This window comes from Rhipicephalus sanguineus, chromosome 4, assembly GCF_013339695.2.
Source record: "Rhipicephalus sanguineus isolate Rsan-2018 chromosome 4, BIME_Rsan_1.4, whole genome shotgun sequence".
Lineage (NCBI taxonomy): Eukaryota > Metazoa > Arthropoda > Arachnida > Ixodida > Ixodidae > Rhipicephalus > Rhipicephalus sanguineus.
Window position 1 is genome coordinate 129,083,584 of NC_051179.1, and position 20,115 is coordinate 129,103,698.

The 20,115-nt window shown below is 45.7% G+C and overlaps 2 protein-coding genes and 1 long non-coding RNA gene across 5 annotated transcripts in view; 2 read left to right on the plus strand and 1 right to left on the minus strand.

Annotated features, from left to right (window-relative positions):
• Positions 1-20,115, plus strand: part of LOC119390670 (gastrula zinc finger protein XlCGF8.2DB) — an 807,836-nt gene that overhangs the window by 263,075 nt on the left and 524,646 nt on the right.
• LOC125758208 (uncharacterized) overlaps positions 1-20,115 on the minus strand; it is a 400,853-nt gene that overhangs the window by 147,879 nt on the left and 232,859 nt on the right. The gene's annotated exons all lie outside the window — the stretch shown is intronic.
• Positions 5,261-20,115, plus strand: part of LOC119390683 (gastrula zinc finger protein XlCGF57.1) — a 250,221-nt gene continuing 235,366 nt past the window's right edge. For 2 of the 3 annotated variants that reach the window (XM_049415109.1, XM_049415108.1), the window contains exons 1-3: positions 5,261-5,807; positions 15,301-15,366; positions 15,447-15,669. In XM_049415109.1, coding sequence (XP_049271066.1) covers positions 5,688-5,807; positions 15,301-15,366; positions 15,447-15,669 — 409 coding nt within the window. In that variant the 5' untranslated portion in view covers positions 5,261-5,687. The remainder of the gene's footprint in view (positions 5,808-15,300; positions 15,367-15,446; positions 15,670-20,115) is intronic. The other variant, XM_049415111.1, reaches the window with a different exon arrangement.

Below are 20,115 nucleotides of genomic sequence, written 5' to 3' on the forward strand. Positions count from 1 at the left end.
GCCAGATGGCGTGTTCCCTCGTGGAACTATGAATGCAGAAATGCGCGCAACAAGCAAAATAAAGCGTGGAGGTTGCTTCGGGTTTCTCCAACAGCAGAGAAATCAACGAACTTTTAAAATATGAAATCCCAAGGAAGGAGGACGCACCGGCAGGCTCGAAGAGAGAGTTGGCCAAAGTTTTTGTTGAGAATCAACTCATGCACAGACGAGGGTAAAGTCTAGAATAGGTTTAATAAGATACATGGGCGAGAGACACAACCACTTCCCTTGGTGAACACACAGGCAAACACCTTAGAAGAGCAAGCTAACTCCCTTGGTTCTCACTTTGAACATGTGTCCAGCTTGTCGCACTACTCTGAAAGTTTCCAGCGCTATAAAGAAAGACACAAAGGATAAAAACCAGCGGAAAACACAGGACACAGCGAAAAGAAGTCGACGGGACAAGCTGGCACTTACAACCAGAGTGTCGGAACGGAACGAAAACCGAGAACGAAAAACGAAAAAAACGATATTTTTGACCGGAACGAAAACGTAACCGAAACGTTATTTATTATTTCGTTCCGGAGTGAAACCGAAATTTTTTCAATCGTTTTTCGGTTCACGAGAAAATTTCGCAATCCGGAACAACTGAGCTCATGCAATGTGAGCATATCTCAGGGTATAGTATTAGCGCGTACCTCAGACAGGAAATCCAAAGCAAAGATATGTTGAAATTGTGCGAAAAACGAGAACAGTGGCAACCAGAGATGTTTATATTAACGCAAGTGGACTTTTGCGCGCCTGTCAAGCAGGTCAAAGTGGAGAGGGTATTGTCGGCGCTGAAGTTTGTTACAGCGAAAGCTGTTATGAGATCACAACAACCGATTTTGGCTCCATAGTTGTCCGCGGCCGCCGGTGTACGTGACCGCTATCGCGTGGTATAAGAAAAAAATTAATGAGAAACAAATTTCTAGGATCCGGGCCCTCTGCGTGGCCCTCTGCGTGGCAGTCGGGTCTTCCACCACAATGTCACGCTGGTGCTTATAACTCCATCGCAAAAATACTCTACACAGGCGTCATGTCGGGCAAGGAATCGCGTTAACATATGTAATATAGCGTGGCAGAAGAGTAAAATAACAACCAGCCATCACACAATGCTAATAGCGCAAAGAGTGTGTGGTTTAATGCTTCCCACCAGTGTTGCGGAGTTACCACTCCTGAATTGGAATGACTCCGGAATCATTCCACATTTTCGCGACCCCGGAATGGAATGGGGACAACGCTCGGAGGAATGGAATTGGAATGGAATTACGTCTTTTTCCGAAAATAGAGGACGTTTTCGTCTACGTGCTGTTTTTCAGGCTTCAAACGTTAGTAAGTCAGAGACTCGCAATGTTAACACTAAAGCAGTATTTTTAAAATGGCTTAGCTGATTACAAGCACGGTACATTTATAAGCAACGCGCCTACTACAAACGGAGGCATGAGTTAGTGTACAAACAAATGCATTATCCCAGTAGATACCGAAGGGAGAAACAAATTACCCCTGCGCGTTGGTTCCCATTGATACCCCCACCCGAAAGTGGCGAATACTCTATGCACAGCCTGATCGTTATCTCACGAGCAGTTTAGTACCTGACACACGTAAATAACCTTTGCGACAAGGAAGACATTGCATACCTGCGCACAGGCGAACACAGAAAGTTCTCCTCACCCCATCCATGCTTGCGAGGCGCGCTTGACAAGCGTGAGTGCTGACGGGCAGTGCGGCCCAGTGTTCCGTATTCGATGCAAAGGTGCTTTTGTCAGCATAAAAATACGCTATGTCGTCATTTTAGCATTAACAGATTTAAGCTTAAACAATATTGAAACACCACCATTCGTTCAAACATGTTGACCACGCAAATACTATCGGTAGCGGGAGAACTGCCCCTATGGGAATTAGTAGGGTGGTTGTACGGCACGAGATATGTCACCAAGCTACTATTCCTCGACCTTGGCATCGTGTTTGGCGTACTTTTGCGGTTCTTAATGCATTTGATGACATCAGCTTTAGGGGGCGTTCATTCTTAACTCGATAAAACTATCAAGATGCCTTTCCTACGTTGAGGAATTACAGGAATGGAATCGGACTGCCAGGCCATTCCCTGAGTGCCAATGGGCTAAGTTTTTTTTTCATTCCGAGGAATTGAAAGGAATGGAATTGCGGCAAGTTCTAATTCCCCGGAATGGAATTGGAATCGAATGGAGGCGCCCATTCCGTAACACTCCTTCCCACCCACTGCAAAGTGCTCAGCGATAATTCTTCATTATCAGCCACAGCACAAAGTGCAGATAATGCCTTACAGATGTGTAGCGGGTACCGCGATTCTCCGAAAAATGAAGAAAAATGGCATAGTGGGAACTTCGCTACTTCAGAAAAATTGCGACGATTTATGACGTAGTGGGTACGTTGCATGTTTACTTGTATTAGTTGCCCTAAGAGATAACAACGGGCTCTACAAAGTCCGCTCTTCTAGCTGTTGCTGTGACTTGCTGCGTGTTTCACGCAGGCCTGGCGATCTTTTTATCAGAACAGCGGTATCGCACATCAGAGAGTACACTCAATGACGTGCTGCTTCTGAGATCGTGCTCACTCCCTTGGCACAAATAATTAAGCCAACTAAAAAAATTCGTATTTATCTTGTGAGAGAATAAATACTATGACTTTGAAATGGTCAACCGTTGGCTACTACATTTCCTGGAATCAAAAAGGACCTAAATTGTCCGAGCTTTCGTGGTGGGTTTCGGAGGGCCGATACGTCAGCCCTTAGAATCTACCCGGCGATTGCTGGTTCGATTCCACAATCGGGTGCCTCGTTTTTTTTTCTTCTGATTTATTTTTCTTTGTATATATATATATATATATATATATATATATATATATATATATATATATATATATATATATATATATATATATATATATGTGTGTGTGTGTGTGTGTGTGTGTGTGTGTGTGTGTGTGTGTGTGTGTGTGTGTGTGTGTGTGTGTATATATATATATATATATATATATATATATATATATATATATATATATATATATGTATGTGTATATAATATGCATACACGGGACATGACGGTGGCGGCAAAAATCCGCCGAGAGTGTCCATATAATTGCTATCGCAATAACACGAAATAAGGAGGGAGGCATTTTATGATAATTCAAGCGGAAGTGCTTCACTGTTTTTAGTGAGGTCGGGTTGCCTTAGAACGCATAGTCATAAAGCAAGATTCAGCAATGAAGAAGAACAATGCACATGCTGTGGGCAAGCTAAGGAAACGACGGAGCATGTTCTGCTTGAATGTGTAGATATCCACCCAGGCGCATGTTTGAGCACGAGCTTACACGAAGCCTTGGGTTTTAGGGACAATTATAGAAAGCTGAACACGTCCGCTCATTAGAATGCTCCTCCCCGATGGAAATTAGGACAAAAATAAATAGTTGGAAAAATAAGGACATTCTGCCGTTAGGGGCACAGAACTGGGCTGGGAATTTGTTTTATTTTAAAGATCGATTTAATCGAAGTAGACAAGACATTAGGCGAACAGAAATAAGGAAAAGCTCTTTTCTTTCCTTCTTTTCTTTCTTTTTTGTGGAGCCTGGTGGCACACGTCACCGCCCCGTAACAGTGTACTAGAATTGGTAGCCCCGTTGGACGCTCATAGCATCGTTCCATCCATCCTAGTCTCCATTAAAGAAGTACTGACACGATTTTGAGACATCGCAAAAAGGACATTTTTCGTTTACTTGGTATGCAATGTCAAAGCTCTCCACGCACTGGAGTCGGAGAACACGTATAAAATATTTTAATTTGACTTTCAAGTTTTCGTCACTGAGCACCTGCAAGCCAGCCCCACAGCAATGGACATTATCCCGAAGAGTCAACACAGTTCCCCAGAGTTTGTGAGGTCTGCGTCCTGCAAGCAGGCTTGAGGAATCCCTTCTAGCCTCTCTACCTAAATCGCAGAAATCATTGTCAGGGTCATCGGATGACAGTTCACTCATCGTTGTTTATGTGCACCACAAGCAGATGACGAATTTGCCGCTAGTGCGTCGCGAGTTTCTGTATCCCCGTGACGTCATACTGTTATGAAACGTCACTGAGAAGCCGCTTCCTCGATATCGAAACCGAAAGCGTCTTTTAAAGGTAGCGATAACTAAAATATATTCGATGCATTCCCAGGCACCGGAATACTCGTTTTAGGTTTCTCGAAGCAAGCATTTTTATTCAGAGCAACAATCCGAAAATTTTTAAAATTCGTGTCAGTACTCCTTTAAGCGCGCTTTTCGGCTGCTTGCTTCTAGGATATCCCGTGTGACGCTACTTAAATTTCAATATGGTAGTTAATGTGAAAAACCGTGGAGGTCATTTTCCAGGGGTGAGGCTCCTTAGGGCCTAGCCTTGTCGGCGTCCGTCACGCTACACAAAACCGAAACTGAACACCTGATCAACGAAAAACATCTTGATAACCTCTACGGGCATCGTACGGAAAATGTACGGTACCACCGAAACGCTTTCCGAGCTTCGGCCACACGTCAGCATTCACTTCGTGGATATGCGGTGATTTTTCTCTCGGACGTTTCCATGTACTATGCCAAAAAGAAAAACAGTCTCGTTGCACGCCATAAAATGGGGTAAGAAGCGCCGGAATAATTTGAATAGCTGCGGTTCTGTAACGAACAATAATGCACGGAAATCTTACCCCCATCAATATGAGTCTGTCAAGGCCGTTAATATTACGCCTTTACAATGCAGCGCAGACGTTGCTGCGCACTTTTGTGTCTTTTGTGACAAGCACGCGATTGCAATGCTGTGCTATATATTGCGCCATAGAGGTAAAAAAGGCACGGATGTGCCGGGTTTGAGCAATGGATGAAAAAAAAAACTGCGAATAGATACTACTGCAGGCAATGTCACGAACTGCAAGCTCAATGAATCCGCCACTTTGCGGTAGCAGACGACGTTTCCGATACAAGTGTGTTGATGTGGTTTTCACAAACTTTCTTTGCACTGTACTATACTAAATGCAATCTTTTTTCTCCTGTAATCGAACTATTCCGTGCCTAAGCTCCTAGAAACACGCAAAATCTCGAACGCAGCAGTGAAAACAGCAGCCAGTCTGCTAGAAGAAGGCGCAGTAGCAGCACCTGGTGGCGTCCAACGAAAACCGGCACGCGCTCTGCTTGGCGGACGCGTCACTACTATGCACTTTTGTAATCTGTTTTTTGAAGTCAAGATGGCAGCGCCCACGAAACGCGAATGGCGGTTTTGTTTACGCTGAGCCGTCGTTGAGAAGACGCAACCCGTACCAACGCCCGTGCGCTCGCACCGTCACCGTATACAGGTTTTCCGCGTCAGTCCTTATTATATTGAATTATCAACGTACCCACCCTGCGTTTATGGATGACGTTTCGAAGAACTGCTACAGGACGGAGAACCTCGTCTATCAACACGCCGGCCGTTTGCGCGGTCTACGGCTGAAGGAGCATCGGCTGCCGAGACGATATATTACTGTTTCACAACTTCCCACGTAAGAAAAAACAAGCTGCTCAGTGGATCGCTGCTATGAAAGGAACTAATCTCAAGCCTTCGATTACCACTGCTCTCTGCTCAAAACATTTTCGTGACAGTGACTAACATCAGAGTTAATCGCTAAAACGTTATGGGAACACCGGCGAAACCTGCTCTACTTAGGCCTGGCGTGGTGCCGTCAATCTTCGTATATGAACGGAACGAATCGCAGGAACCGAAAACAGAATTCTCGAAGAGGCCAGAACATGAGGTAAGATGTCGACTGTTGGAGCTTATCACACCGCATGTATTATACGTCTGGGCGCTTTAGTGGTCGACTGATATGCATGGTGATATGTACCAAAATTGACATTGGAGGACCTGAGTTCATAAGGAACACGATTCACAGGTCATGACATGATTAGCATGAAAAATCCCGGTACCTACGCCATAGGACGACGTCATAGGATGTCAGCACCCTGCTGCTTGTCGGCAAGTGTTTCTTAGCTTTAATTAAACGTGTCGCTGCATTCTCTTTCCCATGACCATTTTTAAAATCTTTTCTCAGTAGCCGATAGAGCCGCTCCGTTACTGTAGAGGTGTTCTTGAGAAACTTTAAATAACGAAATTCCACATTCCAAAAATACGGCTGAAGCTACGTAAATGTAGTGGGCTTAGTGGCTTGTAAGATTGCCCGCCTGTAGGACAGGCCGTAGCCAGGCATTTTTTTCGGGGAGGGGGGGGGGGGGGGGGCACTTGCTGAAAGCCTTGGCAGTTTGAGAAAAACGCCTATTTTCATTATTTATTTTCGATAAAAATCCATGTGTCATCAAAATTTCGGGGGGCTGCTCCCCTCCCCCCCCGGCTACGGGCCTGCTGTAGGGTAAATGTAAGAAATTACTAAGAAACAGTGTTGTTCGGTGACCTTGCGACCCAAATGTGTCACAGACTTCTGAAAGAATTGACATGTAATCATGTTGAGCGTTATATTCTCTCAATCTTTGCAAGACCCGTTCCTGTGTTTGCAATCACCGATGCTGGACCATGTCACAATCACATCGTCCATGTAACATCCTACGTTTCGAATGCTGTGAAGCACCTCATCCATCGTCGCCTGAAAGACAGGGCGTGTAAGCACAGACGCAAGAAAGAAGTCAAGACACCGCAAGCACCGACTAACTACTGCAAAGGTGCACAACATCAGAAAAGAGAGAAGGAAGGAAAATTACCTGTGCATGCCCAGGCGATAGGCAATCTATCAATCTGGCACGTGTCGGTGTCTACATGAAACATAACTGTTAAAGGGACCGACAGCTGGACAGAACGTGTGATTAGATTCTGGTAGAAATGAAAAACCGTGAAATATACATAACTTGCAACTACGTCACACCGCGGAACTCTGGGATACGATTTTGCGACATGCGCCGCCATTACCGAGCACATGGCAGCAGACGACACCAACTCAAGCTGTGCGGTTCTCGTGATTCCTGTCAACGCTGCACATCGCAACGGCGATTTGTGCGATATTTGGCTGCTGCACGAGAAGTGTAAATCAATAATTAAAAAAAAAGACCAGAAGCGGGGACGTACTGTTTGCCGAACGTGATCACGAACCCGTGCAACCGCACGAAAGAGCTGTCCGAGAAGTGGAGCACATGGCTTATGCACGCGTAAACAGGAAGGACCTCAGACATTGCACAACAGTTTATGTGTGCGGGTGTCACTTCATAACAGGCAAGTTATGCTTCCGAATCTCCTCACCTTTTCGCCAAGTGTATCACCACGGAGTTATGCGCGAGGTCAATTTTTGTCGAAACGTGAAGCACCGAATTGAACACAGCGATCGCGCCTTGGTTTTCGGGAGGCTCTCTTAGCCGGTGAAACGAGCCCCGACTGGGCACCAAACATGTTATTGGACCATGGTTTATGCAGCAATCAGCAATGAAATCTGTGCAGTTTGAGCACCGCAAAATGCAGGTGGCGAAGAGCGCCACTGTAAGTGACTCGTGCGAAGTTGTTTCAACCATTACGTGCGACACCACTGACGACACTGCAGGCTGCATAATGTCCTGAACGATTCTCGTTCGTCATAAGCGCAAGGAAAACGATCCAAACATGCGCACTACGCCGAACGATTCACGCATGAACGTAAACACAGCACGGTCACTGAGATGTATGTGCTCGGTGATCGCGGATGAAAGACAGGAACTGACATCACTTGCAAGTTATGTATAGTGACAGATTCTAGCATCTGTTTCGCGTTGTGAGTAGGATTTATGTTTTTAATTCATGCTTAAAAGTAACAAAAACCGGTACGTCGTGCAGCCTAGTGGAAGAGCCTTGAAGCAGGATTATTAAGACGGTCACTTTGCTGTACGTAATCTCATGCTGTCATGCGTGCCATAATTGGTCCTCAAAGTTAGAGTATCTATATTATTATCTATCCCCACTCTGTTCTGTGCTGCGTACGAGGTAAAAGGAGTTGCACGGTGAAAAGCGGCGCTGCCTTCGCGGCTACCAGTGGCCCATGTAGAGCTGTGGTGCATGCGCGCAGTAAACCGCTGCGCTCGAACAGGAACAGCTCTCACGCTCACTGTTTGCAGCATGTGTTGTCAAGTGTGTATGACTTCATATTCGCCGCAGATAGAAGACTTCTGGTTAAAAATGTTTCACAGTGTTTTCCACGTTACCATTCCGTGGCTAGACACTCAGACCAGTTAGCCTTCCAATCCGCTAAAGAAAGCAGGTGCCCTGAAAATTAGTTGTCAGTCCCTTTAAGGCATCTGATGTCCTCTTTATGCCTTTTTGCAAGTTAATCAATGGTTGGCACATGCATGCGCCACTATTATTGCTAAGTCATTCCTCAATCATCAGACGTGTTTCTTCATTCCTATGCCTGTGCGAAACTGCATTAATCGAATTTTGGTGTGCACACAAACTCGATAACGCAAAGATAGATTAGAAGGTGAGCTTCCGGTTAGCTATCTCTTATGCTCTTATAATGTCTGGTTAACACAGCGACTCGTATGTCCTACGTAGAAGCGGCGACACCTAAAGGGAACCTTATACACCACACGTGCACGGCAGTCAGTGATTTTGTTGGTGTCTTTTACGAAACATATGTCAGTCCTCTTTTTGTCTATTACTCGCTCATTCTTTCTCTGCAAAGCAGCATAAATCTTGCCTAGCTTATAGGAGGTATTCACGTGATGTCATCCACAATGGGCACTAGCATGGCAGTCGCCATAATCTTGGTTGCACGCGTGGATTTCTTCACTGGATTACAACCAAAGCTTTTCGGCAGCACATGTTTTCTTATTTTTACTAAGAAACAGTGTAGTGAGGTGCAGCGCCGCCAGACATCAGACTGTCATATGCCCAATTGCTAACAACCACGACTACGGTGGCACACTCACTGGTGCTGCCTGGGGCGGGAGGAGCACAGTGAATACCTCATATTGGCAGCCGTGAAGACTACGCTAAAGGGACAATAAAGGCAAAGAACCATTTATGTCAGAATGAAAGGTCAATGCGGGGTTGGTCCAAAAGTTCCGTTTTCGCCGGTTCTCGCTGGGCTGACACACTCACGTCTCAGTGGTAGTTTTGTAATCGCATACTGCTGCGTGTGCTTAGGGCGCTCATGAAAGTCGCTTGAGCGCAATGTTGGACAAAATGCTGCGTCCGTCTGATGTTGTAGATGCCTGAATGGTGTACTGTGCTGGAGCTACAACAAAGAAACCGACGTGACTTTCCACTGGGTGCCGCAGAATGAATTCCTGTGCTCAAAGTGGCTGAATGCCATGCCTCGAGGTCCATTGTGACAAGCTTTGATGATCGCTGTTGCTGCTGCTGCTGCTGCTGCTGGCCAAGCCAAGATCCGTCTTGGATCGGTTGATGGCCGCTATTGTGCTCTGCGCTCAAGAAGCTGCAGCGTCGGTTGTTGGGCAGTAAAGGTGGGTAGCGCTAGGCAAGGCATCTGTTACATCAGAAAGACTCTCAGGCGGGTGAGTTAAAGTGCGCTGACGCTGTGCACACCACTAAAATGCAATTTTCTTTCAAAATAACAATTTCCTTGGCCCGAAACAAGCACTACAAGGTTTCTGGAATGCTGTTTCAACAATCAGCATCGAATTAGTATTTGCCTTTAGTGTCCCTTTAACGCCGTATTGTCACAGGTGAAATAAGACAGACAGCCAGGAGTTGATGTCTTCCCCAGAACCAGACCAGCAACAACAACGTTCTCTTCTTCCTCCACTCCTAAGCGTGTACGTGCCACAGTGGATGGCTCATACATGATGGCACGGGGCATTACTCCCTCTCCCGGAAAAGCATCATCTCGATGCTGGTTATGCACGCTACAAAATGAGGAAAGAAAAAAAAAAACACTATACAAACGAAACAATCGTGTCATAAGGCAAAATGAACATGCTGCTGTCACTGAAGAAGTAAATAAAGAAACCAGGATACAACAAGCACAAGCAGAAAAGCAGCAAAAAGAAAGAAGCGAAGTAGCCATTGTAGTGAAAGTAACTCTACGTTCGATTGACGACGCGAGAAATATGGCTTGAGCGTTGAAACATGAACCACATCAGTTTGTGGAAGCTGACGGGAACGTCTTGGTGTGCCTTCTGGGAGAACCTCGTAGGTTACGTTGCTTAGGCGACGTATAACCTTGTAGGGGCCGAAGTAGCGCCGCAGTAACTTTTCTGACCGGCCACGCTGTCGGATGGGGGTCCACACCCAGACTTCATCGCCTGGTTTGGAGGTCACATCTCGGTGACGAAGATTGTAGCGGCGTGCGTCTGCAGTTTGGCGGCTTTGAATACAGCATCGGGCGAATTGACAGGCCTCCTCGGCGCGTTGAGCGAACTTGGCAGCGTCCGTGTTAAACATTCCCAGGTTGTCAGTGAGGAGCATTGCGTCGAGCATTGTACTGACCCCTTGACCATGCACTAAGTGAAAAGGGGTGAAGCCTGTACTTTCTTGCACCGCAGTATTGTAAGCAAAAGTTACGTAAGGGAGGATATCGTCCCAGTTCTTGTGATCAATGGCCGCATACATTGACAGCATGTTCTGCAATCGTCTTGTTCAGCCGTTCAGTGACTCCGTTCGTTTGGGGGTGATAAGCCATGGTTTTACGATGTTCTGTGCCGCTCAACCTCAAGACTTCCTGTAGCATCTCTGCGGTGAAAGCTGTCCCATGATCAGTAATTATGAGAGCTGGCACTCCATGGTGGAGGACGATATTGATGAAAAAATAGGCGATGTCAGCTGCGGTAGCTTTGGGCAGGGCCTTTGTTTCGCAGTATCGTGCTAAATAATCGGTGGCGACCACAATCCACTGATTTCCAGACGCAGATGTGGGGAATGATCCCAGCAAGTCCATGCCAACCTGATGAAATGGTGCTTTCGGTGTGGCGATTGGTTGTAGCAGTCCCGCTGTTCGGACAGGTGGAGTCTTACGGCGTTGGCAGTCCCAACAAGTGTGAACGTAGTGCTTGACAGTCTTCGCAAGACTTGGCCAGTAATAGGAGGGGCGAATTTGTTCCAATGTGCGCGTGTAGCCAAGGTGTCCGGATGATGGTTCGTCGTGACAAACATGTAAAATATCGTCACGAAGCGAGGTCGGCGCAACTAGCAGGTAAGTAGCTTGCGTATGATCGAATTTCTTTTTATAGAGGACTCCATCCCGGAATCAAAAGGAGGCTAGAGAGCGTGCGAAATTTCGAGGAAGACTGGATTTGCGCCCTTCCAGATAGTCAATGAGTGGGCTGAGCTCCAGGTCGTCGCACTGTTGTTGAGCCAAGTTGGTTGCTGATACAGAGAAAAGGAAAGTGTCGTCCTCATCAAGGTCCGCATTGGCACTTCCGACTGGTGCACGTGAGAGACAGTCAGCGTTGGTGTGTTTGCGTCCTGACTTGTGAATGATGGTAACGTCGAATTCTTGCAGCCGAAGGCTCCATCGTGCCAGATGTCCTGAAGGATCTTTGAGATTGGCGAGCCAGCATAGAGAAGTGTGGTCGCCAACTACTCTGAATGGGCGGCCGTACAAGTATGATCGAAACTTTGTTATAGCCCAAACAACGGCTAAGCATTCTTCTCCAAGTCCGACGTCGCTGGCGTCGATTTGTAGCTCTGTGGCAGCGTTCTCGTCAAAGTGACCGAGTACAGGGGGAGCCTGGAGATGGTTTTGCAGGGTATCAAAGGCATGCCGCTGATCCTGACCCCAAACAAACGGTACAGCTTCTTTTGTAAGTTGGTTGAGGGGTTCAGCGATTTTGGAAAAACCTTTGACAAAGCGTCTGTAGTATGTGCACAGCCCCAGGAATTGGCGAAGATCGCACTTGTTTGTTGGCACGGGAAATGCGGCGACTGCACTCGTTTTCTCAGGGTCTGGGCAGATACCAGCGTGACTCACGACGTGACCAAGAAACTTGAGTTTCTCGTAGGCAGAATGACATTTCTCAGGTTTGAGAGAAAGTCCAGCTGTTCGAATTGCCTGAAGAACTGTCTGTAGGCGCTGGATGTGCTGTTCAAAGGTGTCTGAGAACACTACCACGTCGTCTAGGTAGACAAGACATGACTGCCATTTCAGCCCAGAAAGAACCATGTCCATCATTCTTTGAAAAGTAGCTGGCGCCGAGCATAAGCCGAAAGGAAGGACTTTGAACTTGTAGAGGCCGTCAGCAGTAATAAAAGCGGTCTTTTCGCGGTCACGCTCGTCAACTGCGATTTGCCAGTAGCCACTGCGTAGATCCATGGAAGAAAAGTATCGAGCATTCCGTATACAGTCCAAGGAGTCATCTATTCGGGGTAAAGGATAAAAGTCTTTCTTTGTGATCTTGTTCAACTTTTGATAATCGACGCAAAATCGCTGGGTACCATTTTTTTTCTTTACTAACACAACAGGGGAAGCCGAGGGACTGGTAGATGGCTGGATGACGTCGTCCTCAAGCATCTGCTGGACTTGCTGACGTATAGCGTCTTGTTCTTTTTGCGACACCGTGTAGGCGTGTTGTCTAACGGGTCTCTCCGTAGGCTCGGTGATGATACAATGCTTCGCAAGCGGCGTCTGGTTGACCTTCGAGGTATAGCGAAGCAATCTCGAAATGAATCGAGTATATCCAAAAGTCGTTCCTGTTGTGCTGAAGGTAGATCCTTGTTTACGTCGAGAGTGCTCGCGAATGCCATGGCAAAATGGTCGCACGAAGAAAGGGCAGTTAATGTTGAGGGATCCGAGACGTCATCAATGTCTTCAAGGTATGCGATCGTGGTGCGCCTTGTAAGATGGCGATACTCCTCGCTGAAGTTCGTGACTAGTAGGTGAGCCTGTCTCTTTCTGGGCTGAATAACACCTCGGGCAAGGCAGATTTGTTGTGCAAGAAGGAGAGACAAATTTCCCTCCGCGATTAGTGTCGGGGATGTCCTGCTCACATTCAACGCTCACAAATAGGCTGCTAAGAGGGGGCAGAGTCACAGATTCAGCGGACACGCATAGGGCTGTCTTCGAGAAGTGGGTGTTGTTAGTTTCAGCTTCAGGATTTCCCACTTTCTTTTGCCTGTGAGATTCGCAATGAAATAAAGAATATCTATGAAATGTATTGCCTACTTTTCTTCCGCATCCATGCTCCGAGTTAAAAAACGGACTACTTTAAACGTCCAGCGACAGTGGCCACTGCAGTGCGAGGATAACCTACTTCTAAAAGACGCGTAACCTGTGCAATAAAACTGGCACTCACTTGGTGCTCAAACGACTTGTTGAGGGAAGACTTAAGGCATGACATGGCTAGACCAGTTTTTACAACCTTAGAATGCTTAGACGGGAAGTTTCACGGCAGTTTTGAAGATCTAGGAGTGTACTGCTAGCATACATGGTTCTTCTGAAACGTTCAGGAAATGTCTAGAAATTGTATTCCATTATTCTGAGGCAATTCATTTTTAAAGTTCAGTCCTCCTTCATTTAAAGCGACCGACAACTGATTTTTCTCGACCCATTTCTTTACGATGCGACAGAAAGCCCACCCTTCGCAGTGTTCGTAGCTGCAGTAGTTAATCCCAGAAGTACATAGTTATTTTACAAACAGTATTTTTCGATCTGGGGGGCTCTGAACACGGATGCAGCTTTCCTCCAGCAACGCTGAGAATTGATAGCGAAGCCGCCAGCCCTTTTCGCGATTTGTGAAAGCTATCGTTCTGTTTTCGCAGGAGTTCCTGTAACTATGCTTAACCACCTTTATTTATAGCTTTTCAACTATTTTTGAAAATAAAAAGCTGTTATGATGAGATGATGTGGCATTATACACCTTCCCTGCATTTGTACCGCGTTGTGTGCGCATGCGTCCAAAGTTGCCTGCGCCTATGTCATGGGTGGCTTATCCCGGCGCCGTTACTCTCTCGATGCGCAAGCCAAGCCAAGTCATCAAAAACGTCACTACGCATATGTGCAGCCGCGCCGAGTAGCAGCGCACGTCATTTCTGAGACGAGGTGTAGGTAGCAAAACTATGTCGCTCCAAAATCTTAGCGACCTGGAAACTACGTGCACGGTTGCGTGAGCACGCTGAAAAGTTGCTCAAGACGCGCTGACGAGCATGGGATCATTACGTCACGCGAAGGCAGTGCCACTTTCATGCATACTACTAACACAGGCCTACATGTACATTATTATGGAGTAATACCTTTTAATATAAAGAAAGGAACAATATTTCAATACTAACAAAAAAATCATCGACCGCGTACAGCAATCAACGGTCACGTGGCCGTCTTCATCAGATCATTCATGTTCTTGCCGCCAGAGGCGCCACAGCTCATTTTTCGCGACTTTCAATGAAGAAATAAAAATATAAATCCATCTCTTACAAAGAAAACAGGGTCGGTTTGAGTCAATGTGACGGAAAATCTTTACATCAGTGGAGTCAACTCATTTCATATTCTGGGCAGTTGTCAGTCCCTTTAATTCAGATTTTTCAGCTCACTGAAGTAACCAAAGATTCAAAGTGCTCACCAATAAAAATATCAACTAATTGTCCACGTAACGAAAAACGAGTGTGATGACACAGAGCAACACAGGGGTTCAGGCACGCGGGCAGCTAGTGCGAAGTAGAGGAAAAAGAAGAAGCAGATAATAGGAAAGCTGGCCCAGAAATGGGCGCTGTTTGTGTCGCGTTCATCACAATACCGATATGTGACGTCACATGACTCCCATGCAGATTGTCATCCATATAAACAAGCTGTGTTATCACAGAGAAAAAAATTGTTTCCTTTCATTCAAATTTCATTATTTTGGTGATCATCTTACGTGGCAAGAGACAGGCAGTGTTCTGGTTGAGTCGACGTAGAAGTGCTTATGCATTTAAAAGGATTGTGTAGAATGGCTATACGTAAAGACGAATTACAATTATTTCTAGAACTGCAGAGCTTGATTAGCACTATTCAAGTTTATTTTCATTTTCAATCAAGTACATTCAGATAAACAACTTCCAGTATCTGATATTATTCTAATAGGCATCCTCAACAAAACTGTATGAATAAGTATATAATAGGTTTAAGCTTTTGAGCAATGTTAATGGCAATTACTAAAGACAAAGCTGGGTAGAGCGTCCGAAAAACGTGAGACCAGATGAATATACAATCATAGAAGTGGTTTCACTAAATTTTTAGAAGGTCTCTGTAAAATATCTATTTTAATAATTGCCATAAATTCCTGTTTTGGTGTGTATTTGTCAGTAACGAATCTATTCAAACACTATTTCGTACTCCTGCACAGTTGCTCTCTGGAGACGTAACCATCGGCCGCAGGCCAAGACAGAGTCATTGTAGCGAAAGAGATCATGTAAGGGGGCTTTCATTTCTTTGCTTGGCAGTAATCTTTGGTGTCCATCACTCATAATGACTGAAACCGATTTATTTCAGGATGACATTGCAGTAAAGCCAGTACATCAGGCAGCAGTGGGTCTGGCTTGTGAGTTGGGACAGGCTGCAGAAACATCCCCAGAGTCAGCATGTGAATTCAACCATGTTGCACATAAATTGGTTCAAGTGCGACTACCAACCAGCCAGAAAGCATCACAAGCAAATGGAATGAAAATTCTGTCAACAATTGCTACACAAACAGAACCATATGCTGTTTCTTCAGGTATGTTTCCAGCATTTGCCGTAAGATACAAAAAAAAAATCAGTTTTGCTGCGAAGGCACCGCAGCAACCAATCAGAATGTTACATGAAGTAAGGCTAGCAGCTTATTCCTTTAAGATCCGATCTGGCATCACTTTAGAGGACACTGACGTAAGGAGTGCGGCAGCTCCAGCGAGAGAATCAACTTTCGTGCTGTTGTTTGCTTCAATGCAAAGTAAGTGGTGAGAGCACAGCAAGTACAATTAGTACAAATGTACGAGCCGTCTACTGATCTCTTTTGAGGTAGCACGCAACAGTGCCCGTTTGATTAAAGTTTCCAGTTGCTCCCTGAGCAACTCCCCCATCCATCTGTCCTTTACGTGCTGTTGCACGATGGAGATGGCTGGTGCATTTAATCTCTGCTTGATTGGTGATCGTCGACAGCCCTTGCATGCTTTCACTCGGACATAAAAGATGCGATGCACAGGACGATATTATTGATTCAGACTTTGAAATGCAAAGCATTTCTTAGCAAACCTCAGGCACTTTCGCCATTTCTATCTACGTATCTTGCTAGCTATCTATGTAGCCGCGTACGTCTGGGCGCTCTCCTGGTCGTCTCCATAATTTGGAATATGGCCACGGCAGCACTATTGGAATGCGGCCGCCTAACAATCCGCTTATCTTTATTCTACAGGTGAGAAAGCTATATAGGAAAGTGTATCCATTCAAATGATCCTTTCTTATTTGTGCTGCTGTGCCAACGGCTATGTGCTGTTGTGATTGACCATGCTGTACCAACATTAAAACTCTTATTGGACCCACAGCCAAAGGCTATGGGTCCAACTAGTTTTGGTATTTCTTTGTTTTATGCCTGCAAATAAATAATTGAATTGAATTGAATCGAATAGATGCCTCAGAAAGAGGAAAGGGAGTGTCGATCTGTCTGCTTGAGGCTAGCTAATTGACTCATGTTGCGCCCAGCAATACAATCGATCGAGAAGAAAAAGAACCTGGCTTTTTCGCCTTGCAGTCGTGTTAGGAGAGTGCATTAGGGACAGTGCCACTGTTTAGCATTGAAACACTGTTGTACAGTCGCAGGCTTTGCCTGCCACATCTGCTGATAACCACATAGATGTATTTAAAGTGTTATTTGACAAAGTACCATTTTATTGATCCAGTATTCTGTTTATTTGCTAGTGTCGAAAATGATCGCTGAAGAGATTATTTTAAAACACTCAACTGCATGACGAACTCTTTTTTTTTTTTTTTGCCTTATTGAGGGAAATATGAAGTGCTCCTGAGATAATTTTGTCCATGAGGTTTGCAATGAATCGAAATATTTCTAGCTCTTCATAAGAGCCCCACCATGATTATTCAGGTGCTTGAATGTAAATGCAACCCAACGTAACATACCGAGCTAGCGCCCCCCCTCCCCCCTACGGGGAAAGATAATCAGAAGAGATTTGGAGGGGGGGCCTTGCTCGGTCGTGGACCAAAATTCAGGATGACGGTGGAAGAGGCTCTGAGAAAATGTGCACCTGTGGTTCTAAAGAAATGCTTCATTGAATACGCATGCATTTACTGTTTTTACTGAACCAGGGAGAATCCTCGTTTGAAATTTTGTGTGTTATGACAAGAGAGGAAAAACGGTCTTAAAATTTTCCGACACTTTGTAACAGCTCATAGTGCAACCCCGAAGCATCGCACTGTAAAAGTACTAAGACATTGCGCACATGTTGAAAGACTCTCAGAACTTTAGTTCCTAGGAACCGCTTCTGCAGGATTCTGTAGCAGAGAACAGGTTGAAAAAAAATAAAAGTGGCGGGAGGGAAGGGTGGTGCTTGCTCGGTCATTGGCGCACATTTCAAATCTCCCAAAAAGAGGAAGGGGGCGCTTACTCGGGATTTTACGGTACTTCTCCAGTGGTACTTCAGGATGTGAAATTAGCTGCTCCAAAGTGCTCCAAGATGCATAATTACCTGCTCCAAAATGCTCCAAGATGGAAATTCTTGCTGCTCCAAAGTGCTCCGAAATGAAAACTTTGCTGCTGCAAAAATTGCTCCAAATCAGAAGTACTCGGTAGCATCACTGTGCTTGTTTCCTCGATCGTCAAACTACGTGCTCATCTAGTGCGGTGATGGACGAAAGAGCTGGGAGGAGTGTTAAAATCAGCCAGAAAAGTTCGATTCACTTTGCGAATCTCGCCGGTAGCTGCGATTTTGTTCTTGTCATCGTCGTCCAACTCAGGCGACGTTTTCCGTGAGGCTTGGAGTAGCCCCAGCATTAGATGTACTGAAAAATTCTCGCTCTGATCATTTCTAAAGTAGCAGATTGAGAAGTGACGAAGGACGCAGTGAAATCACAACATTGGCGCTCAGTAACACTGTTTATGCGTAACATGCAAGTGACGTGATGTACGCTTTACTGACTCCTATTTATATTGGGCAACGCCGCGTTCTCAAGACATACGAATCCCACGTACGCAGGTCGGAGGGCTGAAGCAGTTATCTGTCCACTATGCAGTGGTGGGAAACCTGCGCAAATTGCGCCAATCTGCGCCAAGTGAAAATTACTGCTCCAGACTGCTCCAGAAGGGTCTTTTTTGCCTAATTTGGCGCATTGCTGCGCCACAACGTGGTTTTGTAGCCAAAAATAATGTTTCGCGGACAGCGCACTTCGTGAGCAGAAGTACGTCATGGTCGCCGTCTTGCATATTTGCGCTGCTGCATTTGTCAATGGTGCCACGAAAGCCCCATGCCGTTGTGACAGCCGACACAGTCCAATTCAATATCATTTGCAACGCCGCAACCACGCCGCAACGTTAGCTTTCTGCAAGCGATGCACAGCATGTCCTGACCGTGGACGGAGGCGAGTTTGGGTTGTCGCCCAATAAAAAAGTGCATTATGGTTACAACAGCGCTACGCTTGCTGTGCCCTGTGCGTGTGTTTATCGTAATATCGTCAATGCAGCAAGGTTGTAGTTTTTAAATTTTAACTTTAGCAACTTTGCACTATGAGTGGCTGGAGAGTTTATTATTTTTTTGTATGAATTTTCACCCTGCCAGACAGATCTCTGTCGAATGTGTTCACATTTAAAAGGTTTCTAGGTGCACGACCCGCAACGCTCAGCTCCGCAACAGCGAACTGCTTTCGTTTCTACAAAGCGGTGCAGCGCTTGAACGCGGTCCCTTCACAACGAGGCAGCAGCGATCAGCAGCTAAAAGCGTGCAGTAGGCTTAAAGTAGTGCTACGCGACACGCGTGCCCGAGAACGCAGCTGAAGATACTTATTGCGATAAGGTTGTCATCGATAAGTCATACCGGCGCGTTCGTCGGCGGCCATCACCTCGCATTTGTTCTTTCTATCTGCGTACCTGCAAAGGCATAGCGCGAGACTCTCCAGCTCCGTCGATGTGGTAGGCCGATAAGTAGTCGCAGCCTCAACTGAATTCGTTCGCTCAAACCACTGCTGAGAGCAGCACGATCGTGGCGCGTGAATGCGTTAGCCACAGTGTTTTTTGTATTTCGCAGGCTTTTCTTGCAGCTTGGAAAAAATGGTACACGTGAAACTTTCTTTATAAATAAATAATGCAGTGGGAGTTTCTGAAGACGCTCTCGAACTTTGCAAATCCCATTTCTTGCGTAAAGTCACTATTTAGCAATTTAGTTTAATTATCCTAATTAACAAACTAATTACAAAAACAAAAAGTTTCTGTAGTGCACGAGGTGGACGGTCAACAATACGCAACTGATTTCACTCACCTGCCTCTAATATTGCATTTTTTAGCCCCTTGGCACAAGTTAGCTGAGACACCCGGCATATTTGTGCGTTGCTATGAACAGTTTTCATGCTGCAGCCAGCATGTTGGTGCAATATTCTTCACTATTTTGTGTCAGCGCTTCTGTACATAATTCTACTTTTGTTTATTTTTTGTGCTTATTTGGTCAGCTTGCTGCCTATGTAGAAATGATTACGTAAACTGAGGGAACTTTAAACTAAATTAAGGCTACACTTTCTTCTTCTGTGTGCCTTATGAAAAGCCTGTGCCTGCTCCAAACACAGGGGTGGCTGCTCCAAAAGCAGATTTTGCCTGCTCCAGTGGCTGCTCCAAAATGCTGGAAGGCATTCCCACCACTGACTACGCAATATGATCCCGGCAGTAGAGAGCTTTAGTTCGTCTGTAGACATCCTCACGTTGGCGGATACCTGGTTACCGGAGCTGTTGACGGCTGCAGCAGTAGCAGCAGCCGCAGAACCCGTAGCGACATTTTGTTGCATTTTGTCCTACTACAATAATTTTTTTGTTTTTTCCGTCGCATTGCTGTTCTTGTCGAGAAAAAAAAGCAATGAGAATACTGTGGGTTGCTAATTATCTCACTGCTAATGCTTTACACAGAGTCAGTAAGCGGGTAAGTTGCTGCATTGTTATTTTGTAGGTCTCTGGTTAGGCTATGCATCATCAGGT